Here is a 21,091-nt window from a genome sequence, read left to right as displayed (position 1 = left end):
CTTGTCACGTAATTGCGGGAGTAATTTACCAAATTTCGCATCTTTTTTTATTAATATGAGCTCAAATTTGGGCAGACGCTAAAATCTAAGCAGGTAGATACGTATTTAATATTTTAATTTGCTTGTTTACTTTCAGATATATCATGGATGCCCCCAAAAAGAAGAACAGAAAATACTCGGAGACTTTACTACTACTTAAATAAAGTTAACTTGCCTAATTCCGTTATATCAGAATTAAAGTATTAGCTATCACGGACTTAAAGAGGTCACCACGGAATTAGGCAAGTTGACTTAGTTTAGTAAATTTGGTATAACTCTTAGGTTTCTAGAAAAAAATCTGATTATTTGTGCTAATATTCCTCATAAAAGACTGATTAAAACTCATGCTGAGACTGAAGTAAATTAATTAATAATTTATTGGTATTTTATTACTCAAATGCCTTTGTCACGAAGTTAGATGAGTTCACCCTACTCCTTACCTACTTACATAGTTTATCCGGTCTACAAGTCCGATCACATTCGTCGTACATAGGTAAGCATGCGCTTGCGACGACCAGCGTCCGTAAGGGAAAGTCAAGTTCAAACTCCTAGAGAACGTCCTGCCACGCCCGGTGGAGACAGCTGCCAGCTTCTGGATGTACCTGATCCTCTGCATTGCTACCATGAAAGTCCATATTGAAAACCATATTCTTTAAGTAATAAAGGAAGGGAATGATACTTGCAACCTAAAACAACCAATATTTGTTTCGGATTGTTTAACTCCAGCGATTTCTAAACACACTTAACACAAATAAGTAACAGAACTTTACTGCCTTCCAAAAGTTTTCAATTTCTCTGAAATCGGCCGGTAGGTGCCTATTGGATTTAGGTAACAGCAAGTTTTGGTCATAGTAACCCCCACGAATCGTTAATCCACAAGGATAATTGCTTATCAATACCTACTAGATTTTATAACTGAAGGAAAAAGTCGCAGATCAATGGAAACCACTATTACTACCACCAAAATCGCTAACCACCTAAATCTACCTAGGTACTTGGCGTCTACTTTTATTTAACTTCGATAGATGGACGTAGAACCTAGGTCATAGTAGCCATCCTAATGAGATAAAGGTAAAATGTAATCAAGGTAATTTTCAAGACATATGAGAAGCGACCGCATTGGCTTTCACTAACTGCGTGACTCGCCTCTCAGCCTAGACTACCTAGGTATCATCAATACTAGATTACACTTAGATACCTGTGCAGGTACCTACTAGTTTATATATGGGCACTTATATAGCTTGTGGCGAGTTACAGATTTATTCATACTAAACATAAGGCCCACCAGTCCAGTATATGTACCTATGTACAGTTTGATACTATAACCATCTATTTATCGATAGGATCGTCGTCACTAGGAAGACATTTTAATCAGGAACAATAACACTGGTCAACAAATTATTATTATTTTTTTGGTGCAAAGGTGAAATATACAATTTCTTGTAGAATATTTGATACGTAGGTAATCGAAGTCCAGAACATGAAGTTGCACTAGCTCGTAGGGATTTAGAGATATACCCCTCCTAAAGTAACAAAAACGCCGTTTTTTATGAAATTTGATGTATTTTTTTGGGGACAGCAAAATTTTCTAGTAATTTCTAACTAAAGCATTATATAGTACTACTTTCCCCGCATTAACACCATTTTAATTTATATTTTTGCAAGTTTTCTTTCTCAATATATACCATTTTATATCTAAAGTGGAGTTTTTTCATACTAACAGGCCAAATAAAATATAGGGAAGATCGAACTACCGTAGCTGTATACCTATTTCATGAAAATTTAAACTCTTAGCGTTCGAAATAAAAATGAATTTCAATCGGGAAGAGTAGTACTATATAATGCTATAGATAGAAACTAAAAAACAATTTTGCTGTCCTTCAAAAAAATCGTCAAATATCGTTAAAAAACGCGCATTTGGTACTTTAGGAGGGGTATATCTCTAAATCCCGACATGCTAGTGCAACTTTATGTTCTGGACTTCGATTAAGTATCAAATAATCTATAAGAAATGATATATTTCACCTTTGCACGAAAAATGCTGTTGACCAGTGTAATTAATTAATAAGTGGCTAAATAACTACGCGGACATTTATTAAAAAGAAAACGGAACAAGGAAATGCAACCGGATATTACGAGTAACTTTCTGTGATCTGTGAACCCTCTATATAATTTTTTCATAAGCCAGTTAGTTTTTAATAAAATCTTGTGAACCAGCAGATATAAAACTTTATTAAGCCCCATAGAACGGATTTAAGGATCATAATAAAGAGTATTAGTTTGCTAACGGACACAAATACTATAACGAGGAGTATAAGCAGGCCTCTGTCACTCGACGTACTTGCGCGCGATAAATGCCTACCGCTCGCTGGGTTACCGGTAGCCCCATGCGGCTCAGGGCTTTCAACAGTCACACGCGCCGTGCGCGCTCCAATATTATTATTTTTATTTCGTGGCATGTTATGCTGTTGGTTTTTATTAGGTTTTTTAAGCTACCTCACAAATTGATGGATTATTTTGTGTTGTGTTGGTTTATATGCGACTATTGTAAGATTTAGAAACATTTTATATGTATGAACTTATCTAGTAATTCTATTTTTTTTTAATATTTTAATACTTATCTACTTTATGATTTTAACAACAGAGATCATTAGGTACTTATTTTACTTTAGATACCTACTTAGTTATATGAACTATACTAGCTTCCGCCAGCGGCTTCGCCCGCGTGTTGTGTTGATAAAAAGTAGCCTATGTGTTAATCCAGGGTATCACCTATCTACATACCAAATTTCAATCAAATCGGTCCTGCCGTTTTTGCGTGATTGAATAACAAACATACATCCATACATTCTCACAAACTTTCACATTTATAATATAAGTAGGATTGTGAGTTTTGTAGCTCAAAACACATCTCGAGTGTAAGTAGGTATAGTTCTGGTCCACTTTAATGACGACTCGGAACATTACGTGTCGCTACGCAGAAACCAATTTTAGGTATGTATCAACACTCGAAGGAGTTGTACCATATGGGGTATGGCACTTGTGCTCGAAAAATAGTTGGAAACCGCCTTTGATTTTGACGAAAGCTTTACTTAAGTACTTACCTATGCTTACGTATTAGGTAATATTTAGTAATATGTACCCATACTCCATTTTAGTAGGCAATACAATAGTTAACTAAAGAAAAATATTCTTGATATTACTTTTTATTTAAAAACTCAGTTTAAAATCTTAAAATAAGCGTAACTTTGTTTTCCTACTTAAATATTAATAAATTGTAAGAAGCAACCCTAAGCACGGCCACGGCACGGTTGCGGTCAATGAACTGTGCGCTATCGCATTGGAATAACAATCAAGCGCTCGAGCTTTTAAGGTTCATTTTATAACGCAGCTAGGAATTTGTAGGTAGTTGGGGAACTTGTAGGTGCTTATAACAGTAGGTATGGACTTTTTTGTATGGAGTGATTTATCTGTTACGTAGTAACTATTATATAATCTGTGGTATAAGTCTGTGTTAGTAACTGGGTTGAGGAGGTCAGATAGGTAATCGCTTCAAGTAAAACATTGGTAATCAACTGCATCTGGTTAGACTAGAAACTGACCGTAACTAAGTTGGGAAAGAGCTAGGCAGGTGATGATGATGACGTCGGCGGTAAGGCGGTAATAACCAATATGCTATGACTGCAAATGACATGAGGCTTCATGCCCCTCATGTTTTGTTAAAAAGGTTATTAATAAAAACAATTGAAATCGGACTTAACACAAAGTCTTATAATTTTAATACACGCAGCACATACAACATACAATCAATAATACATAGACAAAGTAAACATACAGGGCCTTACTACAAAAACTTTAAACCCTGTTTTACACTTGTCTAATAAAATTTTGGCTGCAAAATGTACCATATGTCAACGTCATAATTTGACATTTTTTTAGACAAGGCATAAACTGACGTTTAAAAGTTTTTGTGGTAAAACGGACATTGTTTCTTAATAAAATGAAAATAAATAAAAGCAAACAGATATATATTGAAATCACAGATCTACTGTATCCCACCTCACCAGGTAATGCTGTTGATTGAACTGTTGGAAATATAAAGGACAGACTGTCCCTTTTTAGTACGACTATACAAAAGTAGTGGGTATAAGACAAAAGCTCACATTATTAAATGGATCACCTGACTTTGAACTCAACATTGAAGAAAATATATCAGAGTAAAATTGTTAGGATAAGTGTCTGGCAATTTTTCATGATAGCAAAAAGCAGACAAATCTTAACTAACAAAAAATAAACTTCACACACCCACATAATACGCTTTCTTTCTGTATACTGTAATATACACCCTGTAGGTAATACATTATTTTATACATGTTCCAGTAAATAAAATAGCTTTAATAGCACCATTCATTGTACTACAAGCTTGACAATAAAAATTATAAATTATTGTCACACAGGGTTCCTTCAAAACCATATGTTTTACAATATTCCATTTATGCAAAAAAATATTATTCTACTTCTTTGCTAGTTGATTTCCAATTTCTATTTTAATCGAGGATATAGAATCCTGTCGGGCCTCGATGTCTATTTTCAACTCTCCTACAGGAACATGCTCAGCCTTCTTCAGTTTCTGTAATTCCTGATCGTTCACTAGCCTCATTCCTGAAGATGATTGCATCGATGATAAATTCTTTAACCATTTTTCATTATGTATTGTATCTAATTTCTCTTCATCACTAAATAGAACTTTGTTTAATTCTTTTATTTTCTCAACATTTTGTTTAATTTTTTCTTCGTTTTCTTGTCTTTTAGCTCTCTTCTCTAATCTTCGTTGGCTAGATTTTTTTGTGAATATTTTTGATGAGGTCAGACTGTCGTCAGAATCATAGGCTTGATTTAATCTGTTAATTTCTGACCATTCTGCTGTAGATAGTTCTGATGAGGTTCCCTGTGTTGATGTACATCTGTTCCGACTGGCGCCTTTGCCTAACTGGCTGCCTTTTTTGGATTTAATGCTGGATAAATCTAGTTCAGATAAGAAGTAACCGTCATCATCGCTTTCATAAATAGTGAAATCATCTCCGAATGGATATTCACACTTCAAATTTTCACACATTAATATTTTGGAAGTGTAATGTATATAAAATAGTCTAACTATTGAGTTGCATAGCGGACAAATCTGAAAAAGAATAATAATATGAATAAATAACCACTTCTTTATCAATGGTCAAGATCTTCAATGGAAATAATTCTTGAAACCATTTTAAAATTCCAATTTTTAGTTAAAGATTTGATATTCTTACCCTTGGACCTTCTTCTATAATAGTACTGTTCTTGGCAATATCTGCAGCAACCTGTAAATTAATATCATGCAAATTAAATAACAGATTTTTATCTCTAACAAGTTTAGCTATATAATATAGTTTATCAATATAACCATCCGTATTAATATAAAACTAAAAAAACAAAAATTTTATTATATCAGGTTATGTTTAGCCAAATAAAATAGGGTTGCGGTGCGGTTGCTTTTACTTACGTTTGAACATACTGGTGCGGGGAATTGAAATTCGTGATCTGCCATTCGTGTAAATAATAAGTAACAATAAACACAGATACTAAACTAAATTAAAAACCAATATTAACAGATTGGAATTCAAACACATTTAAATTGTAAATAATTGTTTTATTTATATAGCTACTTTTTGACAATAATGACTGAGGCAAAAGCTGTCAAAATTACGTTCCATTGCATGAATTCACGACGCAGCTTTACCTTAAATAAAAATAAATAAAAACTTGATTCAAAAACTTCAAATAATTATTTGAAAATCTCAAATACAACTCAGGAGACAGGAATTTAATTTCTATCCTGGAATTTGGGGTACTAACCAACATGGTATTTCTAGCTTTTTGATATTCAAGAGGACTTCAGTGAGTGAACTGTCAGTGTCAAACTGATTGGCTTTTTTGGTGTCTCCGGTGTCGTCAGTATCGGTCGTCGATAAAATCTTAAATCATTTCTTCGAAAGAAATTAACGCGTAAAGAGCTCAAGTATCAAGTTCAGTTGTGATTTATCACACTTTTCAGTGTTTAATTACTTTCGAATCTTTCTAATAAGTACTCAAAATGCCGGCAAAAGCAGTGTGTGTTCTCAAGGGCGACGTGACTGGAACCGTTTACTTCGCTCAGAAGGTAATTAAAGAAAAAACGTGTATTTTTTACAATAAAAAAAGATTTGACAGGAGTTTCTGTTGTGTAAGACCTTGAAAACCACTAATTTACGTCATAATACTTAGGTTTTCTAGCATAAGAATGTGGCACTTAGAGTATGACTTAATAAGTGGCTACCTACATGTAGTTTATGTACATTTCTTATCATTCGTAATAAGATGGTTCTGGAATGATGGTTAGTATATCAATAATGGCGCGCATGGTTTTGGAATCGATCGTGATTCAGCAGAATCTACTTAGTGCTAGGTAGCATGATATTCACATAATTATTGAATTTTTATAAGTTGCTAAAGTCACACTTCAATAATGCTGTATTTCGTTATAGCTTCATAATTTAGATACCTGAACTTATTTTAGATATATTTATGAAATAACTTTTCAACAGGAAGTACTAGTATCAGACTTTGACCCAACCACAAAAAATATGTATCTGAGTACCCACATGTTTACATCTCACATATCTTACATATTCAAATAAACGTGATCCAAAAAAAACAAAACATTTTTTATTATAAAATGCATTATTACAAAATATAAATTATATACATTATTTTATTATCTAAACTTGTTTATAGTTGTTACATTATTACATTTTTACAATATTTTTCTTTAATAATGTTTCAGGATGAAAACTCAGCAGTTGTACTGACTGGTGAAGTTCACGGTCTTAAACAGGTACGTACAAATTAATTTACATGTAATTAATTATTTATTACATATCGCTATTTAAGTAGTGCATTCAAGGTCTAAATTATTGACCTGTATTACATTAGAAGATATATTATACAAATAACAATATATATAAACCTCTTCACCATTTTCATCAAGCTGTTATTACAATTTTTAATTTGGATTGGCACATTATAATATTATGTACTTGTTCTTATATATCCAAGTAACTCTGGAACTCATACATATTATTATGCATTCTGTACAGAAAGAATTATTTGCAGTCAGTAATTTTCCACTGCATAATTATATTGATTACCTGTTGGTTCACTCAGAGCCTGTGTTGCAGCCAATAAGTAGTGTTCATACAACAAGTCTATGCGCATGCGTGTAGACTATTAAACAACACACTAATATTTATTAGTCTTGCCTCAAAATGTACAGTTTACAAAGCAGCCCAAGTTTTTCGATAAAAGGATAACTACTAAGTTAGCTACTGAGTATAAAATTAAACTTGACAATGCTACCTATTTCTTATTTTAGAACTTTCCACAAAACGACTTGAATATCAAGTACCAACAATGTGTATGTAAAACAATATTAAATGATAATGTAGAATGACAACACAGTTTTTATATGGGTTGTGAAGTATCGGTATCTTATACATAAAATTAGCATACACAATGATTACCGACGGTGTACTGAAACAACACTTCGAGGTCATTACGTAATAATCTAAATAAACTATTCAAGAGAGCTATAATTACATAAATATCATGCGTAAAAACTGTTATTTTAACTTGCATTGAAGAAATATCTGATAAGGTATCAAAGGTTACTTACTATATTTTGTTATTATTATAAAGAATTCTTTCACATTGTGCAGTGATTTGTTAATGTAATGATGATAAGTAAGATTTCATTTTAGGTGTAAAGTTCACTCCATTTTGAAACTTTGAAGTAGAAATTGAAATTGTTATATGTATAAACACCTCAGATAAAAAACCAAAACAGATTTATTTCTGTTCGAAATATCACCTAATTTATTGCATTTCTGAAGAATTTATTCAAAAAATCTCCACCATTTTTTTTATTGCAGGGCAAGCATGGATTCCATGTTCATGAGTTTGGAGACAACACAAATGGCTGCACATCTGCGGGTGCTCACTTCAACCCCTTGAAGTTGGAACATGGAGCGCCTGACAGCGCTGTCCGCCATGTTGGAGACCTCGGCAACATTGAGGCCTCTGGTACTGGTGCCACTCAGGTAAAGTACTTGTATAAGTAGTTACTTGTAGGTATCAGTCTACTGCACCATTAGTTCTTATTTGTTAGAGGAAGGAAAGATGAGAACATCCGTATTTTGGCGACGGTACTTAAGAGATTTTGCGTTATGACATATCTGCGCGTCCTTTCTAAATATTTGAATTTCATAAGGTTTTTTCTCTTATACATTCAGCTTTTAATTAACATTGAAGTTATGTACACCTGTCGGATTGGATCCCAAACTCTGAACAAATACTAACAAGAATATTTCAATTATTACAGGTGAACATCCAAGACAAACTGATTTCTTTGTCCGGCCCCCACAGCATCATTGGCCGCACCCTGGTCGTGCACGCTGACCCTGATGACCTTGGAGCCGGTGGCCACGAACTGAGCAAGACCACTGGCAATGCTGGAGCCCGTATTGCCTGCGGTGTTATCGGACTTGCCCAGGTCTAGATTGTCCTATACTCCAGTCCCTGTATAATGCTACTGTAGTATTAGTGAAGCTTGGTGGAGATTTTTCTGTTTAGGGTTTATGGCTGATTCCATTATCCCAGTTTTCACCATCAGATAGTTGTCATATCAAAGGGATATTAAAGAATCAGCTAGTTACCTAAACTCATGTATGTGCCTCTGTAAGTGTATTTAATGTCTTCTGTGTATCGGGATTGTAAGTCCAAAAACAGGATAACATTGCTGTATAGGTTCCCTATAACCTATTAGTTAGAATGTAAGATTATTAGATGTTGTAATTTATTTAATAGCATTCCTGGCATATCTCAGTGAACAAATTGGAATCTTTTGATTTTTATTTTTTATTTTACTATTGGTGCAGGGCACATGATATGTAAATGTCATATGTACTGGTTTGTTTCAATAAAGTTGTATCTAAATTGATGGTGCTTTTTATTTTGTTTTTATCAGGTCTCGAGTACCAAATCCTCATTATAGAAAACGGGCAGGGAAGCAAGGGTCACACCATTCATATCTGTTCTTTGTCCTAATATATATTGCAGTGAATTTTTGTTAAATAAGAGTTGATAATCTGTTCAATAATGTTGATCCAAAAACAACTAATAATACTGCACATTTACAATTATGTAATATAAGACAATAATCATGATAATTTGAGATTAAACTTAGTTCTAAGTACTCTAGTTTTTCCCTTATCACCAACAAAGATAACCATTTAGGTCAGTGCACATAATTATGTATTTGTATTTTATAGTATGGTATAAGACACCTAGATGATTACCAAATTCTATTCAGTGTGACTCAGGGAAGAAAGAATGAGCTTTGAATCTAATATTGACTCAGGATTGTGAAAAAAAACCACTTTGTTTTATGAATATTTTAAATGACCTACTGAGTACAGCACATTACCATTATGAGTAAAAAACACAGTGCTTGATGAACTATGAGCTTGGAACATAGCTTGGCTACTTGGATTCCACTGCCACAGGCAGTTATCATCACTTTGAATACTTATAGATGCCCAGTAGTTCTCCGTTTCTCTTGCTTGGACAAATTCTGATAGTTTCTTACAAATATTACTAAGAAGGGGTGGAGTTATGAACCCTTTGGTTGTTAAAATGGATATCCTTCCAGTTTTCAATGCGTTCTCGCTTTCTGGTTGGGAGTAACTGCTGATATAGGAGTCTGTTGGGGTAATGTCAACTCCAAGAGCTAACAGACCAATCCATTCCACCATTTCATCAGCATCAACATCCTTTACTACTGGTATTTCGGTCACAGTTGGTAATATACTTTTAGTGTTTAGTGAGTGAACTGAAACATTTACATCTCTGTCGCTGAAGTATTTTGCTATGGATGATGGGCAGATATTTTCATTATTAGGCTCCCATGTTATATTTAAATCAAATTGTTCTAGTTTTTGTAGCCCTGTTTGCACTTTGGAATAGTTTTTTATTGTTTTGAGATCTATTTTCACTTCATAGAAGTTATGTGGCCTCTTTGTGCCTTCAAATCCAAGTGTTTGATAAACATAGTCAACAATATGTAGTAGTAGATGTCCGTCTGGTGTTATAGCAGCGCAGTTATCTGTAATACAGTTTCCATCTACTGATAAACAGTAAACTTTACCGGTTTTTACAAAATTTTCTATGAAAACTGGTTCCACAAATTCTGCCAGTGAACAACCAGATAGTTTATAGTAATCTGTGTCTTCTGTGACTAAGTCTTGAATGAACCCTGGAGCCTGTATTTCGTCGGGGCATGTTACAACCAAACTTTTGTAATAATTATTCATATTTACGGTTTTATTTACTGATTCTAAGTCTTGATTTTCACGGTGGGTCACCATTACTTTGGGAGGAGGAAAATCCCATACTTCTGGACACAACATAGTTGTAATCTATTGTTTTTTTATAGAGTTTTATATGAATAAAGAAATAGTAGCTATAAAAATAATAACATAACCTTACTTTTTTGAAATTCGACCGCAAGGCAATTTGACAGTGACAGAATCCGTGTGTTGACATTTGTCAACTGATTTTATTTTTTAAAAACTGTTATCGTCAGATGAAGCCCTGTCCTTTCACATAGGCAATATCTAGTACTTTTAAATGAGTAAAAAGAGTCCAAACGATAATAAAACATTTTGCGTGCTACGGTGAAACTTGTTTAGTGCTGCTTGACCTTTCTTTTACTATAATAGTCAGCAGATATTTCACTTAATGTCTACTTAACTTTTCATCGCATCTGGATTCATTTTTGTCTATTCTTCCTACAAAAGATAGGTAGCTATTGCAAAATCATAAATAAATAAGGAAATATATTCGTCTAGATGCTCAGTTTGCTCATTCGCTAACTTTTTGAATCTCAGTTGTCAACTGGAACAGCGCAGGGCGCGAACTTATCTATATTCTTATATCTATGACTGGAACTGTTGCTCTAGTTTCATTTCGAATGTATTTCCCTATGCTAGGAAATTTGAAAAGGTGGATCGCCGTCGTTTCAGCCGAAAGACGTCCACTAATGGACAAATGTCTCCCCCAAGATTCGCCACTTTGCTCGATCATCGCTTCCATCCACCATTGCTTATCGTCCACTTTGAATGGGGGAAATCGAGGTAGTAAAAAGTAAGACAAAATAAATAAACTTAAATACTATTTTATTCTCACTTTGTTTCCTACCCTACAGATTTGATCGATTCTGCACAACTTTGGTAACCATTTAAGCGATAAACAGTTCTTCAGCGGGGACAGCCTTGTACAATGCGGAGACAGCTTCCACCACACGGGCCACGATGGCGTGGACTATTGGGGGCGCGATCTCGTGCATCACCTCACGCCAGTTTGTGTTCACGAAGTCTTCTACTGGGCCAGCTGGAATGGAAATTGTGTGATTAGTGACAAGGCATCTTGAGTTATAGTCAATATTATAATCAGAGAGGAGAATAGATGAACTGGGTATTTATTTGGTAGGCATATCGATAAAATTGGATGGACTTTTCACCCTACGTCTCAAATTATGGACCAATTTCCAAGCATATCAATTTATTTTGCTTTTCCTTGACTTTATGATAGATTTTGTATTTTATGTTGCCCATCTAGGATATATTCAAAGACATATTCCTAGCCGATGACTATACCATTAGAGTACAATGTACTCCTTTCGAAGTTTCCGCTTTAGTTATTAATGAAAATAGACATGATGATGCTTACCCAGTACTTTGTTGCCATTGAAGAGGTTCTCGAATTTGAAGGTGGCTCCAGTCTTGGTCTGGTGGGTGAAGTGCCAGTTGTCAATGTTCCAGTGCTTCTTGCCGTCGTCTCCGTCCACTGTGCTCAGGGCTGTGCTGGCTTTGATCACTATGTCACCTGGAATGTGGTTAGAAAAGTGGGGTTAGGAGGCTTCTTTTTATGAAGTAGAGTCCCAGATTGAGGTCTTCTGAAACTAAGTACGAATACTACTTTTGTAGCTAAACACGCCATCTTATGATTTAGGTAAGCACTGACTGACTGAGGATGCGGTGTAAACAAAATAAGATAATAAAAAGAATATTGCCGGTTTTTCTTCTAAATTGTTTTCTATTAGGTATATTGAAGAACCTACTAAGGCCAATTTTATAAGACGACCATTTTTCTTGAAGGCCTGTTTAAATCTATTTACTTCTAATAAAATAATAACTTACGGATATTAATCTTGTATTTGCCCTCTCCCTTGATGGGCAGCACGAGCAGTTGTCCGTCGAGCTTGTAGTTACCGTTCAGCTCCACGGTGCACCTGATTGTCACTGACTGCTTGCCTTTGTTCAGGTCGTGTCTGCGAAATTAATGCAAGCTCATAAATATTATGTATCTATCTACTTAGAGGTGGAAGTCCAATTCTGGAATGGTTAGGTAGGTACTATTAATTGAATAAAGACTTAATTATAAAGTGTATTTCCTTTCGCAAGTTAGGTACCCACAATGAGTACCTGTCCCTTGTGTAACTAAGCTGTTTTAAATTAACAGTGAATTTGAGAACATATGCATGCAAATCATCCTTCTCCATGTGAGAGGAGGCCTGTGCCCAGCAGTGGGACGATAAAAAGGCTGTAACTGTAACTGTATGCATGCAAAATCGCTAATGAGTCTACGGTTCATTTTTAGGCAAAAGAGTTTTAAAAATGTTTGTTTTCATATTTAATGTTATCATATCCTACGAAACTGGTAAATTAAATAAAAACACATTGTTAATTCAGCTAATTTGAATAACTGCAATAAAATTGTATAAAGTGTTATTAATTTCAAAATCTTATTACGTCGCCTAACTAGTTAATTTTCTCACAATAGGTAATTTTAAAGTTCTATAAAACATCTTCCTGTGTCTAACTACTTAGGAAAATTGAATAAGTGCTTAATTTTAGACTTCCATCAAGTGAATACCTACCTACCTAGTTATTTAGTTTTTGCTTATCAAACAAAATCGTCACATATTAACTACCAGGTTTTCTATTAAATCATTTTATATCATCACTGTGTCATTAAAGTCAAAAAAATACATAGGTAAGTTCTTTATGTTGACATTTATGTCTTCCGCAAGTTAATTATACGATTGCATATTGTTTTGTATTTCCTTAGTTTTGAGTGACCTATGGCTACATCCTGCCAACCTTATGCAAGGAATGCAATTAAGAGCCGTCCAAGCAAATTGTGGGAATTCTTGATGCTACGAAAAATGTATGTTGTATACATCCATCAGATTTTTGCATACACAGGTAGGTACCACATTTCACAGGGACTTTTAATACTCATTGTTTAAAATTGAATTTGAACGAAACGCAAAGCCAAGGAGTCGCTTGTGCGTTTCCGACGACCTTTATACAAAATTACATAAACAACAATAATAAAACAATTCTATTTCCAAGTTTATGGGTTATTTATGACTGTATTTAGTGTCACAATGGTTGTCTTCTACACAATGGCATGACGAGACACCATGTCATAAGACTACTGGACATAAGACGAGGAAAATATATTAATAGGAAGTTGAAAGTGGAATAAATAAGGGGACCTTCCCCCGATTGCACAAAGAGGAAGATCTGGATTTCCAACTCAATAAAAAGCAGAGATTCAACATTCTTGCACATCTTCATTATTGTACCATAACTTGGATGTACGAATTGACTGTACAACCCCGAAATTCTAATGCGCGGCTTTAAATTAGCGTCTCTTTAATGAATCCTAAAGAAATGTTTAATTTCGATCGCTTCATACATATATCTACTTTCTTTGGTCCAGTAAGAGTTCACATATCTTCCTTCTTGTTGAAATGAAAGACTGGTTCGAATCTAAATCCACAATATTATGATACCACTTTAAATAGCCGTGCTAATTGGGTAAGTACTTTACGAAAAGCTTCTAACCAGAGGATAAACGTTCGCGTATGACGGTCGCAGGTAATCAATATTGACAATACTAATGACTGAAGCAGATCTTCCTAGAATTCGGTAATAACTACACTTTGAAGGCTGCGATTATTATGATAAATGGTGATAAACCAGCTGTTTCACGCGGTTTTACGTGTGTCCGTAGGGAAGTGTCTACTGCTGACACTTGCCCAATTAAAATGAGCCGAAAGCTGCCCAGGTTCCTTTTTCAGTTTATGACGAACAAATAGAGATAATAGAATACCAGGACTTAGTATTATTTTTATTGACGTAGGTAAGAGCCATATACAGCCATATTAAGAGTTAGCCTAATTTTTAATTTTTAAAGTTTTATTATGTTTTACCTGTTTTAATTATTTCTTAATTTCTTTTATTATTAATTACTTTTAATTTTTAACTCTTTTACTTTTACTTGAACAGCCTAAAAATAATGTTGAGCCTAGCTTTAATTTAAGAGCATACACTAACTGTTGTTTCCTTTGTTTTTAAGATTTTCTGTATGTGTCTTAGTTGGTAAGCCTAAATAAAAAAAAAATAAAAAAAGTAAGTAAATATTTATTCCGTGGTTTTAAGTTCAGTGGAAAGTTTCAACAATATGATGAGATATACAAACGTAGAGCACAAGGGCATTACGTGTGATACAATGACAAATCTTAGAACAAACATTTGAACTTCACAACAAACATATTTATAGCTGCTCGAATGTGTGAAGTTTTTTTTTTGCTATTTACAGATTTAAACTGCTTACAAAATATTTACGGTAACCAACTTCCTATAGGATATCTACAACGACAGATTTGTTTTGGTAAATATGTCTGTACATACATTCTGATCCAGGAAATCAGGCTAAACAATTGTTTACATATTATATAAACTTCCAAAGATATAATTATTGTTTCAGTCAGTTGCCCAGAAACGGAATGGTTGGCGCTCATCGGAGAAGACCTACATTCAGCAGTGGACGGCTATTGGCTGATAGGCAATATTTATTTGGGATTCCCAAGACGTGATTAAATGCTACACCATTCAGGCGTTAAGCAATGATGCATTTGCGAGGCAAGAGGTTGTCTTTAAAATTAACAAGGCTTAAGAAAGTGATACTTTTGTATGCCTTGAACGACATTACTTAGCACCTAATAGAACACTCTTGACAGAAATAACAACTTTAAGATTATTTTTGCCATTACTACATTTTCTAGCACAAACAAAAATTACCCATAAACATGGTCCGTTTCACCTTAATAGGAGTACATTACATTTTCAGGTACCGGTCTAGTTACCTATCCGCAAATATAATAAAATGCATTTCAAGAATCACTTAAATATTCTTGGTAATCATGACTCCGTATTTAAAGTAACCTCCTCTAAACACATCAAGTAAAAAAAAAGTTACAGAAAAAAAAACTCACTTAACACCATCAACATTGCATCCCTTCATGCCAGTCACAGCGGTGTCCTTAAACGTCAGAGAGAGTCCTCCTTGGTCCCCCTTGATGACGTCAAACTCCATGGGGTCTAGAGACTTGATCCCTAGTTCAGGGATGCCCACAGCTATGAAGGGAACAGCTGCCTGAGCTGAGGCTACATAGCACGCGTTGTCTCCGGCCTTGCATGGCGTGATGAAGGGAGCTGGAAAAGATGGATCAATGGTTAATGGTCAGTTAAGAATTAAAAGGGAGGCTTTTGATATGAAATACCGTACTAGCTGTTCCCAAGGGATTAAGCCACTTCGCGGGACACCCGATTTCATATGTAGCCTATTTCCCTTCTCAGGCACTAAGCTCTCTGTCTATCGTATTTGATTCAAGTAAGTTTAATGTTTTGCCGTAAAATTCCGACAAAATAATTTACTTTTGCGTTTGTATCTTCTTTACAGTGTTTATTTCCTAAAAATGTTCAGGTATGATAAAAACTTTACATGGATAGCTTATTTCGAATGAAAATGGGAAGAACAGGGTTGATTATAAATTCAAAGTTTGACCACCTCCTCTTTTTTGAAGTTGGTAAAAAGTACCTAAGCAAACAAAACAAACATGAGTTATTGCAGTTTAATAGCTGAAAGTTATTGGATAATAGATTGACGTCACAAGATTGAATGGTGATTTCAGCTTTAATGAGCATTTACCTTATATAAGTCACATAATAGGCTCTGACGACACAAACTCCTAGTATCTAAGTACAAACTTGATACACACAATACATACTAATACTTAGTACCTACGTAACTACTTCAGGACATACACACAAACTATTAGGAATAAGTAAGTTCGAAAAAAAATTTTATTCGTTAAATACTGTTTAAGGGTGCTTACATAAAGAAACAGGTTACCGGTACAGACAAACCTGTACGCGTAGGTACCGATCAGTGCTATATAATATTTCAATATAATCCTATTGAAACAGAAACAGGTTTATCTATTTCTTTATAAGTGACTGTATAGGATCGTATTGAAATATTATACCTGCACTGATCGGTACCTACCCGTACAGGTTTGTCTGTACCGGCAACCTGTTTCTTTATGTAAGCACCCTAACCCCTTGTATGCCGGTGCGCAGATATACGCGAGACACAATTGTTCTATAATTAGCGGCATAAAAGCAGTTGATTCAATTAATACTGTAAAATACTTTATTTAATTTTATGAATACTGTTTAATAAATATTTTGTTTTAATTTAGTTTATAGTAAGACTCAAGTCTAACAATATTATTTTCTAAATAGTCAGTTAACCTGTAAAATACAGGCTCTGACTCCAAAAACTGGTACATACTAGTGTAAAGCAAAAACCTAAGGATATAAACTTTGAATGAAACCATATCGCGATGTATAAAGCGACGCAATTGGAAAATGCCATCTATCGAGCGTGTGTGTAAACAACGGTAATGAATGAATGTACGTGATTCACTTACTTGTTAAGTATGTAAAAGGATGAAAAATTATTATTTTTCTTTCGGCGACTGAACCACTCATAGATAACTTAAAAAGTTTATTATTCAAGCATAAATAGGTACAATGAAACGAAAAAAAATTTGGCACGCTTGTAGCTTATGATAGGATGTATGTTTACCTAATAAACCGAATAGGTATCGATAAAATGAGCAATTTTACTTATAGTGATTACAATCTTTCCTAACATAACCTGTAGCTCCTCTCTATAACATACTCTTTTGGTAGGTACTTTGGACTGAATCTAACCATTTATTACAGCGTGAGAATCCTTTAATGATTTTGTGATAAATGGTTATAATTACTTTCTGATCGTCAATTGTTTGAAAATTGTAGATTATTATTAGAAACACGATTTATGTATTTTTATATTGTTATATAGCATGATGTATGTGTGTATGTTTATCACGAAAGCAAGGAAGGCGGTTTTTTTTTTTTAATAATAAATGATGTATTTTTCAAAAAGTATTTTTTATTTACACCTAAAAACAGTTCGTTTGACTATTCATTTTTTTTTTATTCAATTATCATATATGTGTGGTTCCAACTGCCGCAATAAAAATATTCAAACTTTTCGAATGCTCTGCAAACGATTTGATTATTTGACATTTTTATTTATTAATTAAAATGTAATGATATGGATAAGATGCTTGTTTAAGCGGAAGTTTTCTTAGGGTCGGAAAATTCGCTGGTGTATGAAAATGGTAAATATGGCTAGTGGTTAGTTTTCCTCTTTCGATATAGATTAAATTCAATGTAACTGAACTGACTGAAAATTGAGAGAAAATATTGTTTTTTTGGTATGAAAAGGATTGAAAAATTTGTGATGAAGATTTACTTTGAATTTAAGTACTTTGTCAAGTTTTATCACTTTTATTTTTCGATCTCGATTGATTTGTTTAAAATAATATTAGGTGCTAAAACTTTTAAGCAGAGAAATATATTTAAAAAATTGAATTAAAATCCCCAGTTTGAATAATTAATTACTTTTCTTGCATAACAATCAAAACAAAATCACAAAAATCTAAATCCTAATAACAAAACATAATCACAAAATTTAAACGAAACTTTAAGTTTAAAAATTCTAACTGCACTCACCAGACGCAGAGTTCGCGCCCAAAATGACAGCGAGGAAGCAAAGATACGTCAACTTATTCATGTTTGTGCACTGTCGTCGTGTGGTGTAGTATGATGTATCACAGTTGAGTTCTGAGCGGGTATGACGCTCGTCTCCGCAGGACCACACTTATATGAGAAGTAAGCTGCCTGCTACGTCATTCCGACATTGTCAATAGCAGTATTCATGATACTTTTAAGGGGATGTTCTATTCAAAATTAGTTTTTTTTTGTTGTGCCTACGTCAACATAAATACTTTTGGGTATTTTTTATTTTTGGGTGTTTTGTAATGTTCGCTTATACTGACCACATAATAATGTGATATCTGTTTCTTTATAAAGACGCATTATTTTTCTTAGTCATTTCCGTGTTTAGCAATGCTCATCACCTGTGAATAAGAAAAGTAATTCTGTTATCGTGAATGTCTCATCTCTAAGTCCAGATGTTATCTTTATTTTCCTCATCAAGGGCAGATTCTAATTCAATTCCTCAGATACTAAATAAAACTGTTCTTTACCTGAGAAACGATTTTACAATCAATTCTAAAATTAATTAATTGCCTGCTTACAAAAACACTTGGCTAAAAAGCGACTCCCCTTAAGAAGACAAGTACTACGAAACACAACAGAACTTGGTCGCCTTACCTTGATCTTGAAACGTGAACTGCGACCGCGAACAATAAACTGCTCGTACTGAACCGAATACCTGTTAACTCTTCTGAGGTAAACATATTCACTGTTTTTATAATTTCTCCCAGTTTTTCCGAAAACTTACTTCGAATGGTATAATTTTTTTTATGTCATATAATGTCTTGAACCCATATACACATTTGATAATTTTATTACTTCGTCAATTGCTCAATTGCACTGTAAACCAAGTTGTTCAATTAGTTAGTAAGATAAAAAAATGATAAGGGACACGGGAACACCAATCTTAGCCAGAATTGTTTAATCCCAATGCCTCCAAGTTTACTGATCTCAGAGTCTGTAGTATTAAAGATTGGCGAATTCCTCTTCAGACAAGCAATATTGTAGATGCAATTTTGAAAGAAGGCTGATGATGATGATGATGATGAATTCTGTGCATAGCAGTTATGTATGTAGATAGGTATAAAAAGTTTACATGATAAAAAACCTGGAAATAAAACTTGGTTTAAAACGACGTAAGTGGACGTAAGTACGAAAGTGCATATATTTTTCTTCATCGCGTGCAACTTAGGCAGCAGCTGACTGGCCAATATAAATAAATTATTTTTATGGCGATTTTATGGCTGCGCAAAGGCAGCTAAGTGCTGGCTGTCACCTTTGCGACCCTAGATTTTCTTAGAATATTCATATAAAGATTGTTCTGGGGCTTAGAATAAAATTATTGGAAAAAATACTACAATAGGCTTCTAAACAAATCCTGCGATTTGTTATCCTGGACAATGTTCCACAGTTACGTAAATTATTTCCTTTACAAGTCGATTTTCTTGGTCTCAAGATTTGTCTCATGTAAAGAAATATTTTTTCTATCCTCTATACTTAAGACAAGCTTTTCTCCATTTCTTTGGCTCATACAAAATCATACGGTGTTTCTGAGACGAAGGGTCCTAAAAATAGAACCGATAAAAAGTACTCAGTGTAGTGAACTTTGATGGGAAAATGTTTGGGCTATCTATGGAACTTTTATGGTGGTTGTCAAGCACGTACTCACGAGTCTACGTGCTTCTGTGACGTCATCGACTCCTTCTTAGTAAGCGATTACTTTAATTAATTACTATTATAAAACTGAATTACTTATGGCTAAGTAGTGATTTTCCGGCATCCATATTATTTGCGGTTTGTGGAAATAATATAGGTTAGCATATGGAGCTTATTTGATACAGTCAGATTGGGCTTAAATAGTATCTACCTATTTGCTACAATTGAATATTTAAGTTTAATTTTGGCCAATATTATGTAAAATTAAAATAAGGCAACATTGTTTTGTATTGTTTAAAAGTGCAAATACCTACTAAATAGTATGTTATAATATGTAGGTATGTTCTAAATATTACAAATAACACTTGCGTATGCATTCCTTTAGTCCTTGATCTGATTTGAACCTCACAAGCGCTAATTTGCCCTATTGTCATCAGGATATAATACGATATAATAACATATCCGTTGTTATTGTGTGAACAATTATTATAATTCTACGCGAACAGTTTTACATAGCGTGTTAATGGCCAATGACTGAGATTAAGGTCAATAAAAAAGTTTAACTTATTAAGGCTTATTTTCAATGCAGCTTAGAGTAATTAAATCGATGTCTGGTTAGCGCTTAATAAAGTCTGCACGTGCAACAATCTTGAGCATTCGCATAAAATATAGAAGTACACTGGCCTTCACAAGTTATGTTAGCCAGTAACCCGTTGTATAGTACAAGTGAAACACAATTGATTTTCTATTGTTATAAATTAGCTTCAAACAAGAGGTTAAAGACTTCATATACCTAAAAATAGGAGTTGCCCTGAGACCTTCTCTTCTTTTTTCCATACAAATGTTCAGTTGCAAAAATTCTTAGTTCCAAATATTAGTCACTAGTCTAAGGTCCTTAAAGTACCACAAAGGCTTTGTTTGTGACTAACATTCCTTCCCAAACCTGACCTACCCAATTGTTTACCCGACCGCAACCAAGCCCAAAAACAGGGTAAATGTGTTTGAATATTCTTTCCGTATTTAGAAGCCGATTGTACCTTGAAGTGGTATTTCCCCAGTAGCTCTTGTTTAAACAATGCAAGTTCTAAGTGTTTGCTCAGCAACTTTGAATTGATGACCAAATATGAACAGATTTCTTTGCAAACCTTATTAAGTCCTAAGTCTTCCTGCACTCATTAAGTGTGCTCAAATTAAATAAATAATTTTATTCACAACAGATCTATCTTAAGGGGTTTAAGCTT

At 34.1% G+C, this 21,091-nt stretch overlaps 4 protein-coding genes across 4 annotated transcripts; 1 reads left to right on the top strand and 3 right to left on the bottom strand.

Moving 5' to 3' along the window:
• Nucleotides 1–4,026: 4,026 nt before the first annotated feature.
• Nucleotides 4,027–5,937, bottom strand: LOC124633642. The gene is made up of 3 exons (XM_047168927.1): nucleotides 5,576–5,937; nucleotides 5,343–5,393; nucleotides 4,027–5,218 (listed from the first exon to the last, which is right to left on the bottom strand). Exons 1-3 carry the CDS (start codon nucleotides 5,618–5,620, stop codon nucleotides 4,553–4,555), a joined length of 762 nt encoding a protein of 253 aa, XP_047024883.1. The 5' UTR covers nucleotides 5,621–5,937; the 3' UTR covers nucleotides 4,027–4,552.
• Nucleotides 5,938–5,971: 34 nt separating this feature from the next.
• On the top strand, nucleotides 5,972–9,106 carry LOC124633644 (superoxide dismutase [Cu-Zn]). Its single transcript, XM_047168930.1, has 4 exons — nucleotides 5,972–6,232; nucleotides 6,896–6,946; nucleotides 8,040–8,207; nucleotides 8,489–9,106. Exons 1-4 carry the CDS (start codon nucleotides 6,167–6,169, stop codon nucleotides 8,663–8,665), a joined length of 462 nt encoding a protein of 153 aa, XP_047024886.1. The 5' UTR covers nucleotides 5,972–6,166; the 3' UTR covers nucleotides 8,666–9,106.
• A 443-nt stretch (nucleotides 9,107–9,549) lies between these two features.
• On the bottom strand, nucleotides 9,550–11,196 carry LOC124633641. Its single transcript, XM_047168926.1, has one exon. It carries the CDS (start codon nucleotides 10,572–10,574, stop codon nucleotides 9,552–9,554), a length of 1,023 nt encoding a protein of 340 aa, XP_047024882.1. The 5' UTR covers nucleotides 10,575–11,196; the 3' UTR covers nucleotides 9,550–9,551.
• A 129-nt stretch (nucleotides 11,197–11,325) lies between these two features.
• LOC124633643 (circadian clock-controlled protein daywake-like) lies at nucleotides 11,326–18,304 on the bottom strand. The gene is made up of 5 exons (XM_047168928.1): nucleotides 18,150–18,304; nucleotides 15,515–15,734; nucleotides 12,366–12,496; nucleotides 11,896–12,051; nucleotides 11,326–11,556 (listed from the first exon to the last, which is right to left on the bottom strand). Exons 1-5 carry the CDS (start codon nucleotides 18,208–18,210, stop codon nucleotides 11,405–11,407), a joined length of 720 nt encoding a protein of 239 aa, XP_047024884.1. The 5' UTR covers nucleotides 18,211–18,304; the 3' UTR covers nucleotides 11,326–11,404.
• Between the last annotated feature and the right edge of the window lie 2,787 nt (nucleotides 18,305–21,091).

Source organism: Helicoverpa zea, chromosome 10 (genome assembly GCF_022581195.2).
Source record: "Helicoverpa zea isolate HzStark_Cry1AcR chromosome 10, ilHelZeax1.1, whole genome shotgun sequence".
NCBI lineage: Eukaryota > Metazoa > Arthropoda > Insecta > Lepidoptera > Noctuidae > Helicoverpa > Helicoverpa zea.
This window is presented reverse-complemented; position numbering and strand designations above follow the sequence as displayed.

Coding starts and splice junctions, on each gene's coding strand:
- LOC124633642 (XM_047168927.1), bottom strand. CDS start 5,620: ATGGCAGATCACGAATTTCAATTCCCCGCACCAGTATGTTCAAAC. Junction 5,394..5,575: donor CCGCACCAGTATGTTCAAAC/GTAAGTAAAAGC, acceptor ATTAATTTACAG/GTTGCTGCAGATATTGCCAA. Junction 5,219..5,342: donor TTATAGAAGAAGGTCCAAGG/GTAAGAATATCA, acceptor ATTCTTTTTCAG/ATTTGTCCGCTATGCAACTC.
- LOC124633644 (XM_047168930.1), top strand. CDS start 6,167: ATGCCGGCAAAAGCAGTGTGTGTTCTCAAGGGCGACGTGACTGGAACC. Junction 6,947..8,039: donor AAGTTCACGGTCTTAAACAG/GTACGTACAAAT, acceptor TTTTTATTGCAG/GGCAAGCATGGATTCCATGT. Junction 8,208..8,488: donor CTGGTACTGGTGCCACTCAG/GTAAAGTACTTG, acceptor CAATTATTACAG/GTGAACATCCAAGACAAACT.
- LOC124633641 (XM_047168926.1), bottom strand. CDS start 10,574: ATGTTGTGTCCAGAAGTATGGGATTTTCCTCCTCCCAAAGTAATGGTG.
- LOC124633643 (XM_047168928.1), bottom strand. CDS start 18,210: ATGAATAAGTTGACGTATCTTTGCTTCCTCGCTGTCATTTTGGGCGCG. Junction 12,497..15,514: donor TGCAATGTTGATGGTGTTAA/GTGAGTTTTTTT, acceptor TTAATTTCGCAG/ACACGACCTGAACAAAGGCA. Junction 12,052..12,365: donor CAAATACAAGATTAATATCC/GTAAGTTATTAT, acceptor ACCACATTCCAG/GTGACATAGTGATCAAAGCC.